The sequence below is a fragment of the Diadema setosum genome, chromosome 20 (genome assembly GCF_964275005.1).
Source record: "Diadema setosum chromosome 20, eeDiaSeto1, whole genome shotgun sequence".
Taxonomy (NCBI): Eukaryota; Metazoa; Echinodermata; class Echinoidea; order Diadematoida; family Diadematidae; genus Diadema; species Diadema setosum.
In genome coordinates, this window is record NC_092704.1 from 27,881,098 (window position 1) to 27,900,773 (window position 19,676).

Here is a 19,676-nt window from a genome sequence, read left to right on the forward strand (position 1 = left end):
CCAAAATGGCATATTGTCAGGGGAAAACACTGCACTCGTGACAGTGATACAATGAACTATAGGAAGCCCCGCCGATACCTGTGCATGATGAGTGACATTAGTATTGCAATCTGCACTTATTTTGTATTCAATAAGCTTACACACTTGAGTTATGCTCATGCTGTAATTGTTGTAACAAGACATACGGACTACAAAGATGTTTATCATCTGGAAGCTATACCGGAGTAATGTTGTTTTCATAATCCATTACCCTGCATTCGAGACGATACACGTATAGTGAAACGGTGAGATGCGTCCCTCATTGCCAACGTCGGATCAGAAGAGAGTCCAAATGGCGTATTGCTCGAACTTACCCCATGTTTCGCCTGAGGTTGAGCAACAGAGCGTCCGTCTGAGATCGCCTTTGCGTAGTCCCACCGTACGAAACAACTTGCGTTCACTGCTCTACTCCGTCGCCGATCGTCTCGACGCCAATGATCTCGAACGCATGATCTTTCTGTCGTCGGACGTCATCAACAGCGAAATGGAAAAGGAGAGCATCACTTCAGGTTTCATGCTCTTTGAGATCTTCCTCAAGAGGGGTGTGATAGGGGAAGGAAACATAGACCTCCTCCTGGATTTGCTGGCAAAAATCAGAAGGTTCGATCTGAATAAAAGGGCGAAAGAAAAATGGGGTAGGTATCAACAAAATTAATGATGGTGACGTAAAGAACAAGAAAAAGAACCATAACGAAATGTGTTTGCTTCAACTTGTGATGTATCTACACTGTCTGTCATAATCCATTGACCATGAAAATCTCTTTTGAAGAACATGCATAGAGACTCATAACTTACCTCTTAAAGAGTATTGAAACGTGATTGTGTGTGTGTGTGTGTTTGTGTGTGTCTGTGTGTGTATGTCTGTGTGTACTTTTCTGCATTTTCATGCATTAAAGAAGCAGTTTCATGAAATGCAGATAAGAAGAAAAGTTGCAGTGGCGGATCCAGAAATTCTGTAAAGGTGGCTGGGGCGCCTTTACAATGATTATATTCATCTATTTTCTTTGCTTGCTTTAAGAAATGACTGAATGAGAAAAGGAAAATTAGTCATATTCCCAGCAGAAGGGGGAAAGTACTTTCCATAAAAAGCTCGACATTGTAATATTTGGGGGTTTTGTCAAGGATTCAAAAAATATGATTGACTCTCCCGTGCACAGGAGTTTTGCAGCGTTCCCCTTCGTGGGTCTTGCCACAACCAACATCGCTGCAAAGGACCGAGCGTTTGGTTAAGGGACCACAACAGACACAGAGCCATGAAGATTTTCTCGCAAAACAGTCCGCCGACGTAAGGACATCGCGACCGGAAAACGCTGTGCAACGTCGGCGGCAACAGTTTGAACAGGTAGGTGGCCCATCTCCCTGGTTCGCACTCGAAAATGTCCACCTCCCTGCTCCGACAATAACTCCTGAATCTAGAATTGAGGGAGTGGTGAGCGAGGATGAACATAACTTGTGCGATAGAGACGGGCAGCCGAACAAGGAGGAACAGTTTCGTGGGAGAGCAAACGCTATGGGTTCGACTAAAAGGCAGATTGTTGGAGGTGGCATGGACCATGATCGCAGCAAGTCTGGAGCCATTCCAGGCCTGAGTACGCTGTTTGAAAGAGGCCAATGTGCCGCCGGCGAACCTGGAATCGACGTGCGCGAAAGAGCTGCGCAACAGCTCGTCGGCGAACCTTTCCGGAAGAGAGCGTATGCCATGTGCTCTCGAAGGCTGCGAGCCGATCTCAGTTGGAGGTGACTTCAGCATCTGAACATAACCTTATGTCCCAGAACGAAAGCAGGCATCGGTATAGTTGCACCAACGCGCGACCAGGTCAATTTATAAACATTGATGGTGACGAAACCGTGTAAACGAGTACTTCAAATCTATGCTGTCGTCGACATTGATATCTGCAAGCACAGCGTGTAGCAAATGTCTAGAATATATAATCTTTGTCTTAGAATGTGTTAAACATACTATGGGTGATATAAGCATGGAGATTAATGAGATGGCATATATCTATTATAGTGGAGCGGCATAGCTTGAAAAATTAGAGGAATTGTGCATTTTATGATAAAAGCACCAAATTTCGCACACATGTTGACAAAGACATTTGAAATAAATTCAGATATTGGGCCATCGTAAATAGCGCCCTCAGCGGCCATGGCAGCCGTTTTTCAAAATGGCCGCCATAAATGCCATTTTTCGTGAAGATTTACAAATTTCAGAAGGGAAAATCAATAAGATTTTGCAAACGAGTTGGAAATAACATTCAAAATAAATTTAGATATTGGGCCACCGCAAATTGCGCCCTCAACGGCCATGGCAGCCATTTTTCAAAATGGCCGCCATAAATGCCATTTTTCGCAAAAAATTAAAAATTTCAGAAGGGAAAATCAGGAAGATTTTGCAAACGAGTGGGAAATAACATTCAAAAGAAATTCAGACATTGGGCTATCGTAAATAGCGCCCTCAACGGCCATAGAAGCCATTTTTTTCAAAATGGCCGCCATAAATACCATTTTTCGTAAAAATTTACAAATTTCAGCAGGGAAAAATCAATAAGATTTTGCAAACATATCGGAAATAGCATTCAAAATAAATTCAGATATTGGGCCATCGCAAATTGCGCCCTCAACGGCGATGGCAGGGATTTTTCAAAATGGCCGCCATAAATGCCAGTTTTCGTGAAATCTTACAAATTATAGAAGGGAAAATCAATAAGATTTTGCAAACGAGTGGAAAATAACATTCGAAATAAATCTACATATTGAGCCATCGCAAATTGCGCCCTCAACGGCCATGGCAGCCATTTTTTATCAAAATGGCCTCCATAAATGCCAGTTTTCGTAAAATTTTACAAATTTCAGAAGGGAAAATCAATAAGATTTTGTAAACGAGTGGGAAATAAAATTCAAAATAAATTTAGATGTTGGGTCATCGCAAATTGCGCCCTCAACGCCAAAAGCGGCCATGCTTAAAATTGGCTGCCATAAATACCACCTTTTTTTCTGAATTTACTAATTCCCGAAGGAAAAGTCAATAAGATCTTGCACTCAATCTAAAAATTTCGATTGAAATATATCTTGCGCCTATGTATTATATTATTGTAAATAGCGCCCTCAACGGCAATTGCAGCCATTTTTCAAAATGGTCACCATGGATTCCGTTATTTTTTATTTCCTGATTTCACAAAAGGAAAAGTCAATAAGATTTTGCACATTATTTGAAAATTATGTTTGAAATAAATATTTGTATTAGATTATCATAATACTGCCCTCAACGGCCATGGCCGCCATATTCCAAAATGACTGCCATTGTCATAATCATTTTGTTTTAAAAAATGGTAATTTCAGAAAGAAAAGTCAACAAATGTGTAAATAAATTGAAAATCATGTTTAAAATCAAACAATATAACTAGATTCCATTAACTCTAGAAATTGGTCCTTCGCAAATTTTCAAGAAGAAACAAATTGCTAATAACGGTTATTGCAGCCATTTTACAGAATGGCTGTCATAGATGCCATTTTTCTTTTATGAAGATGTCCTAATGCCGGAAGAAGACAACAAACATTTTTTTTTTTTCTTTTTGCGCAAGTTGACAATTACATACAAAGAAGTTTAGACATTGAGCCATCATAAGCTGTGTTCTCAATGGGTATTTCAGCTATTTGTCAAACTGGCTACAATACACTCTTTCTCTTTTTTTGTCTTGAAAATTTGCTTAACTTCAGAAGGAGAAGACAGCAGAATACTCACAGAGACATTATATAATCTGAAATATGGTGTTAAGGAAATCACTTGAGGAACAACTAAAATAAACACTGCAAATGCTTAGCGATTATATCTCACTAATGGTGAATGCATATTTTAGGTGGCAAACATGAAAAATTTCCGAAAAAGAGTAATATGAATATCCAGGGATAATGGCGCCATGTATTAACTTTGACAGTAACACCACCATATCATTGAATATATGGGACTCTATGACGTGTATCTATTCTAAAATGTAACTTCCTAAATATTCTTAAGATAGATACGAAAAAAATGGCCTTTCATTTTACGAAAAAAGTTAATTTACTTGCTATGCTTCCATAAAAACACATACCTTTGATATCCATACTGTTAGCCGTCACACGCGAAATACTGCAATTAGAACTAAACTGAAAACATGAATTTTGAACTAACCCATCAATGAAACCTTTTTTTTAAAATTTAAATTTCTTTGAATACCAGATTGCATTAGATATAATGGCTGTTTAGCAGTATTCTATTGCTTTCTCCTTCTGGAATAAGCAAATAAAAATAAAGGAGTGTGTGGAAGCCATTTTGACAAAGAGCTGCCATAGCCGTTGGGGACGATGGTTAAATAGTGGCTCAATATCTTCATTTCAAATTCAAATTCAAATTCAAACTTGAATTTATTCGAATATATTTTGTCAATTTGCACAAGAAATTGTATTGTCTTCTTCTGGCATTATCATATTTTCAATAAATTAATAGCATCTAAAGTGGCCATTTTGAAAAATGGTTGGAATGGCCATTGAGGGGGCAATTTGCGATGGCCCAATATGTTTACCTTTGAATGTAATTTCCCACCTGTTTGCAAAATCTCGTTGGCTTTAACTTGTGAGTTTAGTAAATCTTTTCGAAAATATAGCATTTATGGCGGCCATTTTGAAAAATGGCTGTCATGACCGTTGAGGGCGCAATTTCCGATGGCCCAATATCGAGATTTATTTTAAATGTCATTTTCCATTTATAACCAAAATTTCATTGACTTTTCCTTTTGAAATTAGCCTTTTTTTAATGAAAAAGTGGCACTTATGGTGCCCATTAACAACAAAAAAGAAAGAAGGAAAATGGCTGCCATAGCCATTGAGAGCGCACTTATCCGGATTTATTTTGGATGTAATTTCCCGCTTGTTTGCAAAAAAGAAAAAAAATGGCTTTCCCTTCTGAAATTTGCATTTTTTAACCAAAAATGGCATTTATGGCGGCCAGTTTGAAAGAAAAATGGCTACCATGGCCGTTGAGGGCGCAATTTCTGATGGCCCAATATCTAGATTTATTTTGAATGTAATTAACATTTATGGGCAAAATCTTATAAACTGTTCCCTTCTGAAATTTGCAGAATCATTGAAGAAGTGGCACATTAGACAGCCATTTTGAAAAATGGCTGTCATGAACGTTGAGGGCGCAATTAACAATGGCCAAATATGTAAATTCATTTTGAATGTAATTTCCCACTTGTTTGCAAAATCTTACTGGCTTTCCCTCCTGAAGTTAGCAAATATTTTGAAAAAATGACATTTTATATGGCGACCATTTTTAAAAATGACTGCCATGGCCGTTGAGGGCGCTATTTCGGATGGCCCGATATCTAGATTTATTTTGAATGTAATTTCCCATTTGTAACTAAAATTTTATTGACTTTTCTCTCCTAAAATTAGCAAATTTTACGAAAACATGGCATTTATGGCAGCCATTTTGAAAAATGGCTGCCATGGACGTTGAGGGCGCTATTTACGATGGCCCAATATCTAAATTTAATCTGAACGTGATTGTCAACCTGTGTACGAAATTTGGTGCTTTTATCACAAAATGCACAATTGTTCGGCTATGCCGCTCCACTATTACATAGTATTTATTCATACATTACACGCACATTATGCATAAGCACAACAGGTGTGTGAATGCGTCGTTCCAGGCGAAAATTTCAAGGAAATGCTGCAGGGAACTTTAGAAAATCTCGTTGTGAACCATAGCTATCCCACAGGAAGGACATTATGGGGAGGACATTCTGTGTCTATAGACTCGTAGCTATACATGCACGCCAAGTTAGTCTCCCCAATGCTCTACAATGGGATAAACACTGTTGATCCAACATGGATGGTCCGGTGCGCTGAGAACTGAGAAGGGCGGATTCTGTGTAACAGTGATTTTTGGGGGGTCTTTTTTATGTTTCTTTGAACACATGATCTGTATAATTATATCATGGTCAACAATGACATAAACAGTATGGCTATTTTTTTTTTCTCTCTCTTTTTTTGACACGAGGTGGTGTTACGGTAGTTGTTATACACTCATGCTGCTTATACGATTGATTGTCAACACGGAATTTATGTAATCAGTGGTAATAATGGCCGGGGAAAAATGGTGGCATTACATCCTCTGTTATAGTATAGGTTTTCCCGGCCAATTTCGCACTTTTGTCAGTCCATTTGATAAAAGGGTCATTTAATTTAGCGAAAATCCTCGTCACTGCACATTCTGTCATTCGAAATTGCAAGTTGGTCGTTCAATTTAGCATTTCGATCAATGCACATTTGCACATGTGCCTTTCGAATTCGTAAAACGAGCATTCAAATTGGCACGTGCTCTTCAGTCATTTAAATTCGCCAACAGTGGCCGAAAGGGATATTTCAGTCATTCAATTTCGCGTGTGGGCAGTCAAATTCCTAACATGTTCATTCAAAATAACGTCATGTTATTTCTTTTTTGAAAAGGTGATAACATTTAAACGCGTATTTCTATGTGACTTTTTGTTTCATCCACGCACTGCTAAGCAGTAAAAGTATCATATTTTGACCATACATAACTCGAGTTTGTTGTTCTGTAACGCCCCTTTTCTGTCATACATTTCATTTTAGGCCTACATGTACCAATACTACAGATTAATTTCATCTTCTTACAGTCATGACAGCACAAGTTAGATACAGACGTATTTCTCAAGAGGACAGAAAAAGAATTATAGAAACATTTGATAATCATAACCTTGACTTCCTAGAACTGGCCGACACACACGGAATAAAGCACTCAACGGCCAGATAAGTTGTGGCCACATGATGCACTATATCTTCGGACTGGAAGAATCACTAAGCACATTGAAGAAAAAAAAAACTGTTGCCAAAATCTCTAAAATAAGTACGAAAATGTGAAATGTAATGACGCTTGCAAAACAATAACTATGTTGAAAAAAGAAAGAAAGAAAGAACCAAAGCATAAACATGCGTGCGAAATTGACTGCAAAAGATGTTAAATTGGATGCCCCAAAATGAATTTGAATGAACGAGTGCGACATGCCCGTGATCACGTGACTATATCATTCTGAATTAAATGAACGAATAACGAAATGGTGCTTGTTTTACGAATTTCAATTGAAAAAGTGTTAATTAGAATGAGGCTAAAGGTAATTTGAATGCTCCAAAATTAATTTGAATGAAGAGATCATAAAATTTAACTACCAAACATGTCATCTAAGCTAAATTTTGCTAAATTGAATGCAGCAAATTAGGAATTGGACTGACAAAAGTGCGAAGTTGGCCGGGAAAACCTATAATAATATAGGTCTGTAACAACCGAGTATGTATAGTGTTGTGGTATTCATGGAATATCTTGAATTTCAAATATTATCATATTGTTGTCATTATCATCCTCTCTAGCAGTGGGTATTGTAAATGACATTTGGTCATGATGGGTCTATAATGATTTTTAAGCTATCTATTTCTTCTATCTATAGTACAGTTTGTAACTCTTTACGATTACATTTTGGAATGATAACGCTTTGTTCTACATAGGACAAGCAGATCACCTCCATTGCAAACTCTCAAAGGAAAATACCAAGCGACGAAATTTTCAAGCCAAATTACAGGTCTTTTAAAGTAGGATAACGACATACACGCGATGAGGACATGCAGATATCTTGCAGATGAGGTTCCTGCATTGTTGACATGGGGTCATCCCACTAGACCGACACCCACGAGTCATACAGGCCACTAGTTCGACATTGAAAACAGGTCCATGAGTCATACAGCTCACGAGTCATACAGCCCATGAGTTCGACACTAGGCAAAAAAAAAAACAAAAAAAAAAACCATGAGTTCGACACTCGGTAAAAACAGCCCACGAGTTCGACAGAAAGGCCTACAACACGGGGCTCAATGTGTCGGTCTCGCGGGCCTTGTTAGCTGTAGACCCCGTTTACAGTGCGAGGCTAGGCCGCGGCTCGGCAACGGCCGAGTCCGCCTTCATTTCAGTGTAAACGCGCAAAAGGCCAAAAATGCGGGGCCCAAATTGGCCGCGCATTTGGCCACGCTCTGGAGGTGGTCTCGGCCGCGGCTCGCTCGGCCGCGGCCGAGCCCGGCCTTTTCTCAGTGTAAACGCAAACTGGGCCAAATTCGCGGCCAATTCTAGTCTGGCTTTCAAACCCTCTGCCAGTTCTATTTCGTTATTCAGTATATTAACCCCCTCAACGTCGAAAACTAGTATAGTTTAAGGTGGTTTTGTCCTGCAAAGGATTTTTCCTTCGGCAAAGGCCTTTGCCCGATCGGCGACTTCGTCGCCACGAAATCCAGTTGACAAAGGGTCTGAAAACCAGCCTATACCAAATTACGTTTGTTTCAGTGCCGTACGGCACTGGTTTGTTTACAAGCAGAGCGCCACTACGACAAAATATTGAAAGGTTTGAATTAAAAACGCGGCCGAGCCCGGCAGTGTAAACGGACAAAATTGCGGGGCTCGGCCCCGCAATTGAGGCTGGGCTCTTCCTCGGCTCGGCCCAGCCCCGCACTGTAAACGGGGTCTAGTGTCGAACTAATGGGCTGTATGAATTATGAGCTATAATGATGACTCGTGGGCTGTATGACTCGTGGGTGTCGGTCTCGTGACGTGCACCCGTTGACATGATGTCGCAATTTCTATCCTATGTTTTGTTCAAGGGGAAAGAAACTCAAACATGATTATAATGTGGATTGTTGTACAGTGTATCTGGAATGATTTGTGGTATTGGAAATAAACATGTAGGCCTATAGGAATGGGATTGAATTGACTTGAGTGAACGCAGCAATATTAGTAGAACACATCGGAAAAGTTTGAAGAAAATTGTACAACCCGTTCAAAATTTCGGTGCCGCCTCCGCTCGATGAAAAGACAGGTCAAGACGTCACTTAACCACAACGTGTATAACCAAAAGCAAATATGAAGAGAATTCCGCAACATTTCATTTTTTTTTAAACTTATGAACAGTACACATTCCCTCGACTTGTTACTGTTGAAGTAATGTGAGAGTCTGGTAATAAAGACTGATGTACTTACATGTGGCTGTGCTAATGTGTCTGAGAATTAGGGTCACAAAGATGATGCAGTCTTGTCATCAGCTCCTCATCATGCTCTCCGTTTGAGGCGGATTTCACCCTCACAAGAAAGAGATTCCATGTCACTGATATAAGTAAGTGTTCGTGAAAATAATAGACTCTAGGTTTTGATGTGTTTCATGATGTTATGAAAGACAACAAAGAAGTTTGGTAGCATTTTGCAAACCTCTTCAAACTTATGCACACGTGAAAGTTATGAACTCTTTGCTCTACACACACCTAAGCTCGTGTACATACTGACATAATGATAGGTGTGTATGTGTGTGTGTGTGTGTGTGTGTGTGTGTGTGTGTGTGTGTGTGTGTGTGTCCCAGGCCTGCACTAAAGTTGGATGCACAATCACAGTTGTGTTTTAGAGCACATACCATGACTGTGTAAGACAATGAGGATAATCACTGCAGAGGCAAAGAGTGCAAATTAAGCATGATTTAATTGTGCATCAAGTCAGATTGTTATATGGTAGATCTATCCTGACTGCTTGGATATATAGTATGTTCTTTTGCTGTAACTAAGTTGGGTAAAAGATGATGATGGAAAATTGATGCTAGCAGTAATCAAACCAAAGATGAATGGTTCAAAAAGCAATGGTGTGCTAGTTCAGGCATAATTCACTAGAGCTTAGAGCTGTCACACAGGCAAGGAGATGCAGCCTGTGTCAGAAGATGCAGTGTAGACTAGAGCAGAGTCATGTTAATGTTCTAGGCTGTTATAGTTTGATGTAACTATATTTCTGGCTTTATCTAGAGTAGATACATGTATATGTGGTGTTCTATATTGGCATAGAGAGGAAAAAGCTGAAGTTGAACAATATGCAGACGATGTGTGTGTACACCTCAAGTATTCATTGCATTTGTTATGTTTATTGTCACAGCATAATCAGTGCTAGCTGGGTTAAGACCCTGGAGGTTGTCTCCTACCTGTACGTACTCTAGCTGGATTGAGTATTTGGATCGGTGAGTTCAAACACATATCATAGCAACTAGTGTCTTCGTGTGCACATTTACACTTTTGTATGTCATATAACACAACTGCTCAGTTGGCTGTCAGTCAGTATAATAATATAAGAAGTGGAACAGTTTGATAGTTCAATTCAATGTTATGCTTATGCCGTTTGTGCAAAGTGCAAAGCAAGTGACTATACAAGTACACATAGCTACCGCTCAGATTCAAACTTTATTATAGAAGGAAATGTGTATGATATCTAATCTGCTGACATGTATTGTTCTAGTTACTGAGAACAGCCTTAGTTACTACTTGGAAATGACTATGCAGTGACAGGCATTTTAGCAGTAATTGGCTGCCTATTTGTTATTTATTGCATTCAATAGAAATACGGCTGTATACTGTAATCTAGTCTATCGATAACATAGTGAAGGTTATCCAGTTAAGATAAGGGGAAGGATTGAGTGATCTATTCCATTGACTGTTCTGGCATACTTGTATGTGACTATTTCAAGAAGATTTTGCAGTTCTTCTTTGATATGATCTGTATGGGTACTGCTAGATGTTAGAAGAGTTAAGACGATGGAAACTCAGTTGCATTTAACACACTTCTAAGAGTATGTTTCACATTATTGCATGATATTTCAGCCATCCTATATACACTATGCATATGAGAAACTTGATTGTATGTAATTTCATATTCCTATTGTGAAAGGCTAGGGATGTGATATCAGTCTAGCTCTGAGATGAATATTTGACAGGGAAATTCTGTGAGCATTGATATGATACAATTATTGTTTGTTAGTTTGCCATCCTGAACAAGTTGTCAAAGGAAAAATGTTGGATTCTTGCTATCCATGATGCTATGACCGTGTTTTTGATTTGTCTGCTCTGTTTATTATACAGGGGCTGTTGTGGCTGTTTGGTTGTTTGCTCTGTTTTTGACTTGCTTTGATCGGCTGAGGTACGCCGTGCAAATAAACGTCAAGTCACCTTACAGCACCATTGGAGTCCACTCGTCATTTGTGTTAGCAGTAGAATCCCTATCCCTCTCTTCACTGTCATGGGAATATGAATTTGTTTAAAGGAAAAAGGAGATAAAAATAAAGAAAAAAGTTTCTAGCGAGACGGAGATAAAAAGATAAGATGTATTAGACAATTTTATAAATGACAATGTGACGTTATGTCTTGTATTTAAATCCAATGACGAATTACGAAGAATAGCTACAAGTTTGTAAGTTTCGAAAATGAAGCCGAACAAGTTAAAGAATGAGCGTCACAAAACCGGAAAAACACCCCAACAACAACCAACATCACAAGGCAGGGCAAGCTGGATAGTTTAATAGGAGTTATAACAATGTAGGCCTATATCAAAAAGATGAAAATAACTTGTTTTCTTTCCCACACTGACTGGATTTTCGACAGGGAAGATTATTTCATGATTCCAACCATTAAGAAAACCCAACTCGTGCCAAAGTGTGTGCCCCCTCCATATTCGTCTTTTGCGGCTCTGAGTATATGGGGCGCCAAGTGTCGCATGGTCTATTTCGTTAAAATAAAGTCATTTCGTTACGGGGAAGGGGGATTCCCCCTCCCGCTCGCGAAACTTTTGCGTTTTTAGAATTGAAATAAAGCGATCTGGGGCACACTTTTTGTGGAAAATTCGGAAATTGTCATTCCCAATAATGTACCAAGTCTATAGTGGGTAACAAGCAATGAATGGGTGGCAAGATACCTCTCCCATATTCAAGGGAGCCCTATTTTCAGTTTTAAGCTTTTAGAACTGAAATTCAACAATCTGGCACACACTTTTGTTGGAATATCTGGAAATTTGTCAATCAGAAGAAAAGTGTCTGTGGAAGGAGATTCTGTATAATTTTCTGATTGCAGTTTAACGTTTTGGTGCGCACATTTTGTGTCATATTTGGAAAACTGTTTATGTTCAAAGTGTAGCCACAGTCTACTTCTATGCATGGCGGGGGGGGGGGGGGGGGGCGAGCAGGGAGAAGGCGAGGGCGAGTGTTATCTCCATCTTTCCCTTACTATGGAGCTTTTGCCTTTTTAAGGTTGGAATTGAGATATCTCGTATACGCATATTTGATGGAATATTTGGGAAATAACCAAAAAGAAAAAAAAAAACTAATGGGGGGGGGGGGAGACTGAGGGAGGAAAGGGTCTATTAAAAGGTGAAATTCCCCTTGTACATGAGGGAACTTGTGAGTTTTCGGAATATAAGTGATAAGTCTTGTGCACTCAGAATTACTCATATTTTTTTTTTTCAAAAATCTAAAAAGTGTACTAAGCTAGGGAAAGAGGCACAGAGGGGGAGGGTTTGGGAGGGGGATACCCCCTCCCAAGCACGAGAGATTTTGCATATTTTGAATTGAAATTCAACGATCTGGTGCACACTTTGAGTGAAAGTTTCAAAAAACAAATATGATCTAATTTGATGAAAGGTTGCAAAGGAGACCCGCTTCATGTGCATGCATACAGTATACACGCATTTTTTTTTCCGCCTCCCAAATCCCCGGTCCAAATCTTAGGGGGGGGGGGGGGGGGCGACCACCCCCATCGCCCCCCCCCCCCCCCGGCTACGCCAGTGACATGACAACAATAACACGCTCAATTCATATCCTTTGACGCTGCGTTGAAACCATCATACGGATATCATTGAGGCAGTCAAAGCAAAACACACTCTTATTGTTTTGTTATGGTTAGGAAATAACGCGCAGATGGGCTGCAAAAGGAAACGGGGGTGAACATTTCCGAGGGTAACGTGATCTATACGCTTCCACTTTGCTCCAGAGTCAAGTAGCGAGCACAATACGCGAGGAAAAAACACCAAGACTTCACTTCATTGTTTTTCAAGCGTGCAGTCATACAGAATGGTTTGAATTCACTGGAGAACAGAGCAGATCCTACATCAAATCCAACATGGATGGTAACGACAGCTCCTACGACTCTTCCTACACCGTTTCCGACATCGAAGATTCTTTAAATTTGGTTCGGCGTGTAAACACGACATTTAAGGTGGCGTTTTCTTTGTCGCTGTTTTTAACCGTCATCGGCCTGCTGGCCAACGCACTCGTCCTATTCGTCATCCTGCGGGACAAGAAAATGAGGAGAGCCATCTACAATGTCTACGTGACCAACCTCTGCGTGGCGAGTTTCATCCTCCTCTTCGTTTGGGGAGGATTTGATACAGTAGCTTACGGTCTCTACGCCTTTCGTGGTCATTTTTTGATCCGCCAGGATATGGCAATTCAAAAAGGGATTCTCGGCTCGCAAGCGGTAAGCACTTGACCAATCTTTACTACCCCGACGCAGTGCCTATTGTCAAAATGATTAATCTTCATTATTCCATCTCATACACAATTTATGCTGGATTGGACTGCTGCAGCAAAAGTTGTGTATATGTGTGTTTGTGTGTGTGTGTGTGTGTGTGTGTGTGTGTGTGTTTTGGGGGTGATGGGGATGAGGAGGGGAATAAATGAGTAGACCATGCAACATGCGATCATTTATTGATATCAAACACGATATTTTACGGAGAGTGAATACTTTTTTGATGTGAATTCATGTACCTGTTTGTTACTATCTTTGCAATGATGTCTTGCTCGATATCGAAAACAGATCATATCTTGGTCCTTCCTGCTCGTACTTTCAGGAGTTTAGTGGAGTGACCTTCGCTCTCTCGCGTCTATCTATAATAATTATGTTTGATCTGTATATCCGCTGTCACATCCATACTGTATAGGCTAGTTCTGGAAATGTATATTGGATTTTCTTTCCTTCTACAATCTTCATTGTAATCTAATTCAGTCACCGACAATTAATCAATATCAACCAATTCCCCTCCGTCACAATCCTTCAACCAAATGTTGTTTGTTTAATTTATTTAAATTTGATAGTCAGTTCATGCATTATGAGCTACAGCAAACGCGAAAAAAGATAGACCTTCCACATGCGCATGTGCGTTCGTTTAAAAGACTGGATGGCTGCCGCCGTACGCGATGTGTTTCGTGCACATACGCCGAGCAGTCGTAACTTGCATTTTTAAAAAGAAATCCATGGAATATATTCAAATCATCCTTGTGAATTCCGTTCAACGTTGGTTGACCCTGAGTAGATCCATAGTTTGATGTTCTTTGTTTGGGTTGCAATCCTCATTCAAACAGGCGATTTTGACGATCAACAGTCTCACTATAACAGCCTTGGCACTCGATCGATACTTCGTCATAGCCGATCAGGCTGGACGACTGGGTTGGCGGACCATAAAGAACGCCCGCATCGTCTGCGCAGTCATTTGGGCTGGTACGTCACAGCTACGTCTTGTCATTCGTTTAGTTGATTGGTTTCTGTTCATGTCTTGGGGTCATATTTACAATATTTTTCATCTCAGTTTCATGCTGTACCTAAGACACAATATTAAAGTTCCCTTGTGACCACTGTGAAAGGACTAGATTAATAAATACAGACAAAATCTAGAAAAAAAAGGAGCAAAATTTACTGCTTTTGTACCACTAGCAACCGTGGTAAGTATTAGTTATGCTTGACAGAATATTGGCATCACATTGTTATTATGTTAGAAAGATACGTCAATCATCATTTACACACACTCACGATCACAAAATTTCAGCCTGCATGCAGCCACTATAAATTTGCTAGATCAGGTTCCCAAAGTCAGTTTACATTGAATCAATAATCAATGGAAATGTTATTAATGCATGACATGGTACAACAAGAGACCCAATGGATCAAGCGGTCACCTGAGTATAGCAAGTTCACCTGCGCATTCTTAAGACTATTACCGAAGAAGAACACACCAAACTTGGGAACTTTTATGGCCCCCAGGGGATCATGTTTCCACTTGCATATTCTGTCAAACTGGCTATGATATCTGTTAAATTTGTCGAACATTTCAAAGATCTCGTGAAAGGCAACGATTTGTTGTTGTTGTTGTTGTTGTTGCTGCTGTTGTTGTTTTTCAGGGAGGACACAATCACAACTAGTACGTAATTGAATTCTGAGATACCCCCATGTACTTGAACATGTTGAAATTTGGTTTCACAATTTCTGACTTTATGATGTAATCCTTTTTTCATGTGTTTTATTTTTTACATCAGCAGGAGTCACCATGAACTTGGATTTCAGGGAAAACACTGAAATGCAACTTTATGGTGACTTTAATTTTGCTGATGTCATGGATGTAAAAAAAAAAAAAAAAGCTGACTAAAGGAGACTGTGATTTCAAATGTGATTCAACGTATTTAAGCGCCGTAAGACTCTTACACAGAGAACTGTGTGCGTATTAAAAGTTGAATATCAAAAGAGTGTATTAGTAACCATACGTTATGCCTCCTTCCTTTGGTATATACAGTGGGTATCTTCGCAGGTGTCGTCACTGTACCAATTGACGTGACCTTACGAATGTCTGTCGCCTCCAAGTTCAGCACGGCTGCTTTTGTCCTCGGCTACCTGGTCCCTCTGCTGGTCATTGCAGTCTCAACCGGGCTGACCATACGGGCGGCTGCTACCCGACGCCGAGTGCAGGACTCAACCGTCAGCAGCCAGAAAATCAAGAAGAAACTTCGATTCCTGACAGTCGTCGGCAGCTTTTCGCTGTCGTTCATGATTTGCTGGGGCTACTGGCACGCCTACTTCATGACAATGTGGACCTTGATTCGGAAGCAGCGTTTCTATCGTTTTAACGTGATCACCCACATGGTGCTCCATATGCTGTGCGACATACTTATATTGGTCAATGCGACTCTCAACCCTGTCCTCTACGTCTTGACGCGAGACTACTTACGACGTCGTGTATGGAGCTTGCTTCGGTGTTCGTCCGATACGTCCAAGAGTTCGAACCGAGAGATATCTCGCGAAGCGGAGAGTCTGTCTACGAACGTCAGCTCCATGACGAAAACGGAGGAGGATCTGCCGATGCCGGCTAGAGCTGCAGGCGTAAACGAAGTCCCTGCAGATTAGTGCAAAATTCTTCAGTGTAAGCACTGTGGCATAGTGGATATAAGACTTCTGACTTTAAATCGGAGGTCCCGAGTTCAAATCCCGTCAAGTGCCTACGTCCTTGGACAAGGTGATTTTACCCACAATGTGTCACTTGACCAGTTGTGTGAATTTGTACCTCTCAACGCTGGGGTAATAATCATGACAGGGCCCTCCATTAGAGCAGTGGTAACACTGAAGAGGCTACCGTGGACAAAAATTATTATGCCATATTATCACATCCTACTTATAACCCTGTTAATGTTTAACAGGGTTATCCCTATAACTCTGTGATATTAATGTTTCATCTAGTATATTTCCCCGCAAGCAGCATAACAAGCAAATAAAACAAAATAAAAACCAACAGCACGCCTCCTGCATAGGAGCTGAAAAATGGTAAAGAGTTTTACAGTTTTGTGCAAAAGTAGGAAATAGATCAACTTTATGTCATCGATGCTTACTGACATATTGGATGGAGAAAATCACATTTCAAATTTGCCTGAGTTCACTTTCGTCGACATGTATATTTGCATATAAGCAGCATGCAGTGTGTATGGATAAGAAGCTTATTTCAGTGGCGCAGAGTTTCTGGGCGAATATGATGCATAACACTAATAAATTGGACATACTCTTATACTCTCCATGATAATGAAGACGGGGAAATTCACGGTTTGCACGTAGGTAGGCGAACAGTAGAGTTTTTAGAGTTTGCCAATCGCTTACAATAATTATATGTTTATTGTGTCTACACTCACGGAAGCAACTGTACACGTGCCTTTCTGCTTTATTTCTGCGCTACAAAGTTTTATAACATAATTATCATTGGCCAATCTGCAGTCCTATTTATTATAGACTTTATAGACTTTGAAGTCCTTAATTACATTAATGATTATATGATTGGTAAGCCCTTTTTAGAACAGCTCTTTCTATTTTGCTCTAGCTGCTTTGAATCTTTTTCAATTATTCTGATTCTAGTATGTAGCAATGTATAAGGGAAGAAAACGAGAATTTTTAAAAGGTGAAATCTACGGCAGTGAAAATGGTACGAAAATATCTTTTAACGTAATTAGTATAGTCGTGTTGCAACTTTTTTTTTTTCATTAATGAGCCTTGTTAATTTGACAAGACAGTAAAGCAAAATAGTATATATCTTTTAAAGATAATGTGTGTTTTGATAGTCAGTGATAGTTGTTATATCTTAATCGGGTCAAGAATTCACTTTTCCTCCGCCAAGTGCAAAATAGTTCCGTGTAGCAAAAGGAAGACTTTAATGAAATTGGCTGGCAAACTTCCCCATTTGCAATGATTTGGCATTGAGTGCCTGAGCGAGATTGGTCAACGTCCGATTTGATCATAGTGAGCTGGCCTGGTGAAGGTCGTGTGCATGTACCACATATGTGATCCATTCAAAACATCCGAGCTGGGCTTATTCAGCCAATCAGAAGGCTGGATTTCCAGTTTTGATAAGGAAATATCCTCCCGTATGACCCACCTTATCTTGGGATAAAATGTGCTCCTGAATGATTAAAAGGTGCGCCACATTATTGAATGATATTTTCAGAAAAGATAGACTCACAGATTTCATGTTTTAGGTTCAGATTTAAAAGTTTTGCACAGTCATCAAGACAAGCCGTAGGACTGTTTCTGCACTTTAAGCCATCTTTTCCTCGACAGAATATAACTTATTATTTCAAAAGAGGTATTAAAAAGAAGGCTTGATTCCCAACCTATGACTTTGTTTCCTTCTGTAAATATGATATAATTTGTACTTGATAATAATTAGTATATTCCTGCCAGAAAGGATTTTTCTTCCTGTGGTAATCATTTCCGATTTGATGTATATAATTCTATGGTTTTCATGTACGTACTCAACGCTATAGCATATTGTCACATACTTATGTTGATACACAGTAAATGTCTATCCCTGATGGTTTTATTAATTCGTATGATATCCGTCAGAGGAGTTTCGTACCACAACTTTACCCTGCGTCCACTCTCGATGTGAAATTCCTCAAAGTTCAGTTATACTTTTTCAGGATCCTGTCGCACACAAAAAAAAAAAATCACACATAAGTCTGCAAAATGATACATAAGCTTATGTTAAATGGGTGTGTCAAATACCGGTTAGTGATTGGCTGAACACAGTCACGTGATGGAGGAACATTGGTTATGTTCGCCCATGGGAGAACATTTTTGTAATATTCTCCCATGGGAAAACATTTCACGTAACAAATGACAGAAGGACCCGCGTGCAGTGAATTTGGCTCTGCGCGAGCGATCGAGTGCGTTGTGCTGGTGGTTGACGTTGACGTATTTGACTAACCCATAACGGATGACTTTTGTTGCCGGGAACATCGTTCCACCCTCAGAGTTTGAAATGCTATTGAGGGAGGTTATAAGTCCCGAGACGAAGTCGAGGGACTTATAGCCTCCCTCGCTCCTCCACCAGTCATCATCTCCCTCCCCCGCTAGTCATCATCTATAATTTATGATGTTTCATTTTTCTGTGTTACAAGAAGAGTTGTTATGACTCCAAACACAAAAATCCAACACTAGTACCATGGATTAAACGTGCATAATTATATGCATGGATAAAAACCAAACATTATTGTCTGAAATCAAACATTTATAGTATTGGCTTTGCTCAACTCCTTGAAAACCAAGATGGCTGATCTAGTAGTGAAGGAAAATATCAAGGGGCATCTCAGGAGGAAGAGAACTTTCTGTGACAAAACTCATTTTGGATTCCTACAGAGATGAATATATTCAAAGAAAAGCCAAAAATATCGTTTTTCGCGAGAATTAGCTGCAATTTCCTTGTTGACGTGAATGGAGGGATATCCAGAGATATGCCAGACGCAATTGGGCACTGCATTGCCCTTCTTTGCTACCTATGGGGCACATTGATCCACGCCATCAAGATGCATAAAAGTTAACTTTGATATTAAACTTACAATCAAACGTAACTTGCTTTCAGTCAATCAGAATAAAAGGGGTTTTAGGTTCGTCCACATATATCAATTCGCTCAAAAACAAACCTAAGTTAAGTTTAGATTGATTTTATCGATTTTTTATGCAACTGTATTATATGATATGTTTTCTTCTAAGTTGGATTTGATTCTCGATATGTTTGATTTGACATTATATTTGATTCCAACCAAAGATGAATGTAACATGCGTCCAGAGGACATAAAGCACAATTCAGCTTTCATTAAGAACTCGCGATGTCTTTTGAATTGTTTCTTTCCATAGTGTAAGCCCGTAGATTTGTTATTGTTGCTCCCCCATCACTATATACACACTGGCGTTTATTGTTTCTCATGTATCCACACTTTTTTAGGTGATCCGAGTATCCTCTCGGATCACCTTCTGTATTTGTACGGATTCTTTGTTGGTTCTTCTTCTTATTTCTGGACAAAAGTTGTGTATCTACTTACTCAAAAAGTTCTCAGAGTATCAATTTCAAACTCATACCATATATGTATCATGTCCCAAAGACGACAAATTTTATGTATCACTGTGATCAGTCGACCGTGACGTCACTATGACGTCAT

General features: G+C 39.7%; 2 protein-coding genes across 2 annotated transcripts; both read left to right on the forward strand.

Annotated features, from left to right (window-relative positions):
- The first annotated feature begins 331 nt into the window (after positions 1–331).
- Positions 332–1,780, forward strand: LOC140243903 (uncharacterized). The gene is made up of 2 exons (XM_072323572.1): positions 332–674; positions 1,197–1,780. The coding sequence occupies exons 1-2, from the start codon at positions 332–334 to the stop codon at positions 1,778–1,780; spliced, it is 927 nt and encodes a 308-aa protein (XP_072179673.1).
- An 11,201-nt stretch (positions 1,781–12,981) lies between these two features.
- On the forward strand, positions 12,982–16,104 carry LOC140243566 (nociceptin receptor-like). The gene is made up of 3 exons (XM_072323235.1): positions 12,982–13,410; positions 14,295–14,430; positions 15,497–16,104. Exons 1-3 carry the CDS (start codon positions 13,054–13,056, stop codon positions 16,102–16,104), a joined length of 1,101 nt encoding a protein of 366 aa, XP_072179336.1. The 5' UTR covers positions 12,982–13,053.
- Positions 16,105–19,676: the final 3,572 nt, after the last annotated feature.